This window comes from Drosophila miranda, chromosome XR, assembly GCF_003369915.1.
Source record: "Drosophila miranda strain MSH22 chromosome XR, D.miranda_PacBio2.1, whole genome shotgun sequence".
Taxonomy (NCBI): Eukaryota; Metazoa; Arthropoda; class Insecta; order Diptera; family Drosophilidae; genus Drosophila; species Drosophila miranda.
This window is the reverse complement of record NC_046674.1, coordinates 48618514-48626006: the sequence shown is the minus strand read 5'-3', so window position 1 is coordinate 48626006 and position 7493 is coordinate 48618514. Positions and strand designations below refer to the sequence as shown.

The following is a 7493-nucleotide window of genomic DNA, read 5'->3' as shown; positions in this document are numbered from 1 at the left end:
ACATGACCGTTAAAATACAAAAAATAGCAAAAAATTTAATTTTGTGGATTTTAAAAGGTTTTCACGTCAAAGTTAATACGTTTTTATGTCTATTGGTTAAATTAGTTAACTTTCAATAAATTTAGAAAATATCGGGACAGAATTCTATGGCAATTTTTTGTATTAACTATTAATGTTTTTCAGCCTGGTCACCACAAAAGTATACATTTCATTGTTCTAGCTAATTTTCACCAACAAAAAAGATCACTGACTTAAATTGTCTATTTTAATGCGGAATCTAAATCGTTTTGATAAATTTGTGGCGTGAACACGCAGGGCCATAATATATTTTTTAATTCAATTTTCAGAACTGCAAAGCCTGCTCGATTTCATTATACATTATTATATAGAAAACTATAAGATTTCCCCAAAAAAGGAAAACAAAGAAAAATGTATAAACACAAATTTTTCAATTGGTTTCTATTACATTCTGTTGAATTTTTTATTTTGTGTATATATGCAGATGTAATTAAGTTCAATTAACTTATTTTTTTATAGCTGGTTAATTTATGCAATGCTTACAATCGAAATTTAGCAAAGCTGTAAATCAAAGGAAAGCAACATCGTATTACTTCAAAGTTTAGAACATTTGCGATTCCATTTTAAAAAAACATTGCAGGTGATGTTTTGTGGTTGTCTATATGTCGTCTATATCAATTTCATCTCCTTCCTCATCCTCCTGGACTTTCTTACTAACGGCAACGCCAAGCCCACGTTCCAAGGATACGGCAACCTTTAATGGTTCAATGCGAGCCCGATCATCGTACTCAATCTCCACATCAGAATCGCCAGCAGCATCATCATTATCTCCAGAGGAGGAATCTTCTTCTTCGGCATCTTTGAGCCACTGTACAAACGGCTTTACCTTCTCATGTATCTCGGTGGCAATTTTCTTGGAAACATGTCGTTTGCTCACTTTCTGTGCCCAGTCCAGAATCACTTTTTCATCGAGTATGTCCAAATCGTAAAAGATTTTGAAGATCCCGGCGACCTTGCTCATTAGCGTGTTCGTATGTAGCTCGACAGTTTGCTCGATGCCGCCAATTAAATAGCGCTGTGCTTTTGGATTATTATGAGTAAAGCGAAGTAACAAGATGCGGTTTTTGCGAACGTCATTAATAATGTTCTCAGTGAACAAAAGCTCAGCGAGAACCAGCGGGGATTTGTTAACTATGTCCAATCGTTCGGCTTCGATCAGCAGCTCCTTGTGTACAGAAACATCCTCCAGCTCTCTTTTGTCACGCTTGTTTTTCACCAATTCATAAAAGATATCAATGCGTTCCTTTTCTGTCTTGTCGTAGTCCTCCGAAATTGTCATGCCCTTAGCACCATCGGTTAGATCTTGTAAGCGCGCGCGTATGGCCTCCTATATGGGTACATAAATTATGGATTCATTAATGGCAGCATTAGTTTGGTTAGAAGCAATTCATGTTGATTACCTTAGACACGTCGACGCTCCAGCCATCATCATCGTCTTCACCTATATTTTTCTCCGGAATGGCCGCGCTTATTTCAGCCTCCGTTTGGCTGGCCTGATTGGGGCCATTGCCGCCGTCCGACTCTCCGCCAGAGTTGTTGGCTATTGAGTTGTTACACATGGAGCCATCAGAGTTTTCGTTCTTCTGTTTCTGCTTTTTCGAGCGTTTCCCTTCAGTGAGCGAGGAACCTTGAGCGGCTGGGTTAAGTGATGGTGGATTTTTCACAATGAATGTGTTCACTTTGTGGTTCACCTTAAGCAGACCATGGAAGCCGCATGCCTTGCAGGACTGCGAGATTGTCTGGTTCCTTGCTGATACGGTCAGATTAGTCTCTGGGTTATCGCATTCAGGGCACAAAACAAACTTTCGAATGAAGCCATCCAACAAATCCTGAAGCTTGTTGACGTCATGCGATCCATTAACAATAAACCGTTCATTCTATAAAAACAGATTTTTTTAGTCATATTTAAATAGCATACAGCCTTCGAAAAAAATCTAAGTAACCTATTCGACCTATTTTACAAATAAATTCATAGACATCATAAATCGTTTACAAAAATCTCATAGGCGATAGAATTATAACGTCTTACAAATAATATTACAGCACGCCTTGGCTTTTAAGATGTATCAAAAGTATTGGCTGTAATAACTAAACAACGATAAGTGACCAAACAAAAAAACTATTCTGAAAATCACACAATTTCGTGACAATCAGAAAATATTTGTCTTGTAACTACATACATGCAGACAGCGACAAAAGAAAACCGTACTCTGAAATTTGTATACATTTGTGCTTTCCCTTGTCGGTGGTTTCCGAAAACGTTATTCTATTCGTCTAATTTTTATTTTGGGTTGTCACTAAATCATTTTCAAACAAATGTCCATAAGTATATTTCATATATGTACTTGCAATCATATAGTTCTACGAGCCAAAATATTATTTACAAAACGTGATTGAGCATCAGATGCTTTCTCACCAGGATTTTGAACCTGATCCTGAGGCTATTTCTTATAACAACACGATCTTTCTTTACCCCATAGCTAAGGATGAAAATCTGTGATATCCAGAATTTTGAAGATACGAGAAAACCGAAAACGGTATCTTCGAAACTGTGGATGCCACAGATGTTGCGTCCTTTCTGAAGGCGAAAGGGGGCATAGCAAAATTTCGAAACAAACTTGATTCTGTGTGAGATCACAGAAACCTACAAACAAAATTTGGTTGCTCTAGCTATTTTAGTCTCTGAGAACTTGGCTTTAAGCAAGACGGACAGACAGACATTGCTATATCGACTCGGCTATTGATGCTCATCAAGAATACATATAGTCTATGCGGTCGGAAAGTCTTCATTCAGGCTGTTACACACATCCACTTTCACCACAATTTTAATAAGCCCGTATACTGTTAGAGTATCGGGTACAAAACTATGCAACACCATATTCACGCTTCAAACCAAACCGACTTTTGATAGATTTAACAATTTGCAATACAAAATTTAATTGTGTAGTGTAATTAGATGAATAGAATAACATTTTCGAATACCACCGATTAGAGAAGGCAAAAATTCATGAAATATCAGAGAGCGACTTTTCTTAACGCTGGTGTGTGTAAAAATATGCAAATTAACATTTTTCTAATCTAACTGACAAATTAATAAAAATTAACATATTTCTCTAAAACTTTAGTTAAATATACTCATTTTTTCCCAAGACTGTATATAATCGAGATACACGTCCACTACAAATAGGACTCGAATAATTTTTTGCTTACCTTATGATCGAAAAGTGTTTGAGCGCCCAGCTCACAGCCAAAGTACTTTGTCGGATAGGTGGCCGGACGACCAATAGCGCGTGCAACTTCAGCCATATTAACCAAAACTGTCTTGATGCCGTTGCCTTTACCTTCTACCTTTGCTTGAAGACGCGGCATTTTATATCGATAAAAGATATCTGTCACACTACGGTTAACGTTGACGGTGGCCATTTTGGAACTTTTCGGAAAAAATATGTAAAGGCTAATGACCGTTTTTAAAAGCTTATTGTAATTGCTTGTGTTGTAGGAGGACCGTCAAGGCAATTTGTTGGCTTTTTCTTTGGCTGTATGGTGATTTCTTTGCTTTTCGTTCCGATTATAAAATTCTCATTTCTTTGTTTTATTTACGTGGCCGTGCACGTAAATACTTAACTGGGACTGAGTTGAGATCGTTATAGTCTCTGAACAGTTTGGCTTTCTGTACCGTTTCTTGTGGCGCTTTTCTGTCTTTTGATTTTTAACGACTCGGAATGGAACATAAAGTCCTAGAGAGCTTAGTCTTCACTTGATTTTGAATTGGAGATTACGAATCAGCTTTTTCGCACCAGCAATGATTTTGGGATGTGTATATTTTATTTTTATTATACGTTATTTCAGTATTAACTGATTTTTTTCAGATTAATATATATACTGAATTTATTTTAGAATATATATAAATGTATTTATTTTATATTTTTGTTATAATTAATTGGTGTTTTGTAATTTTTGTAATTATCAGAAGTCTTTTGCCACGGCAAAGTATTCGGCTCACGTGTACCTGAACGGCTGTAACTTTCGATGCCTGTTACTTGAAGTCCTGTTGAGACAGAGAATCATATCAGAACGGTTGTTTAACTTTATCATCATATTAGGAAAAAGAGAGCTGCAACCCTGTGAAAGGGTTTCTCATACTTTTAGGGTTTAATATCTAAAATCACACGTTTGTAACGCTTTTTCGACAAATTTGGTCAAATGGAAGAAAAAAAATTAAAATAAAATTTTAAATTTTAGAAGAACTTTGTTTTTAATTATGTGAATATGACATCAGTATGTACTTTGGTTAGGAATGGATTTATTGACACAATAAAAAAATTGTACGAATCGGATAACATTTGTTGAAGAAGTAAATATCAGAGTGCGGTTTTTTTGTCGCTGGGTGTATATACAAAGTCGAAGGGATAGCGATGGTTTACGACAAGAACACGACGAGTCTGTTCGATGAGTCAGACGATGACTCGAGTCAAGACGGGGTCAGATTGAAGACGCGGGGGTCGGCTCAAGACGGTGTCGGGTTGAAGAACTACAGATGTGCAAGAAGTAATTGCTAGATCCCGACTAAAATCAAGGGCAGGTGTGCCAAATTGTACATGCCCTAATGAAAGCGAGAGCGCGACAGATTGATAGAGATATTTATTTATTTATTAAATTAACAAATTATCTGTTAATAATGGTGCTTAATTACTAAAGGCGGAAAAAGATAAGTTAAAAGTTAGCTAAATTTAAGTGATTATAAATATTGCATGCAATTAGTTTAAGAGACAGTTCAGGGGATAGGGTTTGGCAGAGGGAGTTATAATTATGGCATAAAACCCTAAAAGGTTCATGATCAGCATAATTAGACCTACATATGGGTAAACGGATAGGCCTAAAAGTACGGGTAGGTCTAGATGGAACGGCCAAGTCAATCTGATCCAAGAGAGTTTGGGAGTCAACAGTCCCGAGAAGGATCTTGTGCACGAACATTACGCCATTGCATATTCTGCGATGGTGCAACGACGGCAGGTCAATAAGATTTAGCCTAGACCGGTAGGGTGGCAAGATTCTACCCGAGTCCCAGCTAAAGTTCCGAAGGGCAAAAATTAAAAATTGCTTTTGCACGGATTCAATAACAACCTGCTGCTCTTTATACTGCGGGCTCCCCACACAAGAACAATACTCCAATATAGGACGTACTAACGAGATGTACAGTTGTTTCGTAACGTACGGGTCGTCAAACTCCTTGGACCAACGCTTGATGAACGCTAAAACACCCTTAGCTTTATTTACAGTTGCAGCTATATGGGTGTTGAAACACATCTTATCATCAAAAAGGACTCCGAGGTCATTTGAACTCGAAATTCGCTCAAGGACATGATTTCCTAGAACATATGAGACAAAATGAGGAGCGCGACGGTAAAATGTCATAAGTTTGCATTTGGAAAGGTTCAGAAAAAGAAGATTAGTTGAACACCACAATAGTAGTTCACTTAGATCCAGTTGAAGGCGTGTGTGCAAATACCAATCAGAGTAAGAAAGACAGATTTTAACATCATCAGCATACATTAGTGTAGTAGAGTATGTTATAACTTGAGGAAGGTCGTTCACAAATAAAATAAACAGAAGCGGGCCCAGATGACTTCCCTGTGGCACACCTGAAGTAACATTAACAGTATTTGACAACACGTTAGAAAAAAAACACGTTGAGTACGGTTAGAGAGATAGGACAAAATCCGAACTAGAAGATTCGTTGGGAACCCTAATAAAGAGAGCTTGAGAATAAGCAGAGCATGGTTCACAGAATCGAATGCCTTGCTGAAGTCCGTAAAAACTACATCCGTCTGCAAACCAATTTGAAAACCACGGTGGATTAGGTTAGAAAACTCAAGGTTAGTCGATGTTGAACGATGTCTGAAAAAACCGTGTTGCGACGGAGATATCACTACGAAAGTTACTACTACATTGTGAAAGGTAATGATTATAACACTGACTATTAACGGCAAGGAACAGAGAGCGAGCGGAGGAGTATAGAGCTAAGGCCGACGTGGAGTCCGACTTCTGGTACTTTTTATAGAGCCGGGATTTATTGTTTTTTAAGTATGACAAATACTTGGAGAACCAGGGAGGCTTAGACGATACGGGTACAGTGATATCTGGAACAAATGTATTAAGGGCGGAGTAAATAGAGCTATAAAACGAGCTAACAGTTGCATCATGCTCGGTAATGAATAAAGAAACGACCAATCAACACGCGAGAGATGTAGATCTAAATCGATAGTTTGTTTTGTAAGGATCTTCAGGGAGTGATATTGGGCTTGCTCTAGATAGAGAAGGCAAAAGAAAGACGCTAGAGAACGGCTTCATAGGCTGCTGCCGTAAGGGATTTATGTATGTATGCATAAATTGTAGAATGTGGTACAGATGGCAGTGCAAACCACAAACAATAATAGGGATTTACTTAACTGCTGCACCACTGGCTATAATCTATGGACTATTGATAATATCGAGCTGTTGGGCAACGCAGGTTGGATAATAAAACAAATAAAATTATCTGTATTCATATTTAATTTCTTAGAAATATGAATTAATTTTTTTTCTTTATGTATTGTATTATTGTATTTATCGAATCTTCTCTCTTGGATACTTTCGACAAGTAGGTAAATCTTAATCTAATACATTTATTTAATTAATTAAAATTCATTACTTAGAGTATTATTTGGTGGGGGGAGGTCTTATCACCGGAGTCGTGTATGGCTAGCGTGCTAAGTTTAAAACTGTGCCAGCCTATTCGGATCGGCCAAGAGTTTGATCTGATACTTTACTTTTACTTCGGCGATTTCATCTTTCACAGATTCTACATTTAAGTCTTCATGAATATTTTCATTCCGTATGTACTATGGTGCCCCAGTTATAGTTCTCAGTATTTTCGATTGAGCCCTCTGGATTATTTCTTGATTACTTATGCAAGCGTTTGCCCATAGTTCGAAGTCATATGTCGAAATTGGTTTGAGAACTGCATTTTACAAAAGTACTCTGTATTCCAGTTTTAGTTTAGTGGAGAACGGACGTTTATAAGCCAATTTAAAAAGCTTTAAATTTGAGTAGATTTCTCTTAGCTTCGATGTGTTTACGCCCAGTGAGCCGTCTATCCAAATGGACACCAAGGTATGTTACTTCGGTCGTTTTTGGAATTTTTATGTTGTTCAGTTCACTGGGCGAAATTCCCAAATAAGTGACATAAAGTCGATTAAGGCAGATATCGAGCTAAAACTTGGTGTATTTGATAAATATAGCACTCTAAATATTTTAACAAAATTTTAAGTTCATTTGACCACGCCTACCCCAATAGCCCATATATGGCAACAAGGCGTATACGTGATCACAAAGGAAAGTCATGAGAGCTATAAAAAAATATACTAAAATTTTAA

At 37.2% G+C, this 7493-nt stretch overlaps 2 protein-coding genes across 3 annotated transcripts in view; both read right to left on the bottom strand.

Annotated features, from left to right (window-relative positions):
- Positions 1-452: 452 nt before the first annotated feature.
- Positions 453-3962, bottom strand: LOC117186122 (eukaryotic translation initiation factor 5). The gene is made up of 3 exons (XM_033386256.1): positions 3289-3962; positions 1479-1955; positions 453-1405 (listed from the first exon to the last, which is right to left on the bottom strand). Exons 1-3 carry the CDS (start codon positions 3499-3501, stop codon positions 677-679), a joined length of 1419 nt encoding a protein of 472 aa, XP_033242147.1. The 5' UTR covers positions 3502-3962; the 3' UTR covers positions 453-676.
- The window catches only part of LOC117186123, a 71684-nt gene continuing 67969 nt past the window's right edge, over positions 3779-7493 (bottom strand). The window contains exon 4 of one of the 2 annotated variants that reach the window (XM_033386261.1): positions 3779-4126. In XM_033386261.1, the coding sequence (XP_033242152.1) occupies positions 4078-4126 (49 nt within the window). In that variant the 3' untranslated portion in view covers positions 3779-4077. Of the gene's footprint in view, positions 4127-4238; positions 4260-7493 lie in introns of those variants that run through there. The other variant, XR_004471263.1, reaches the window with a different exon arrangement.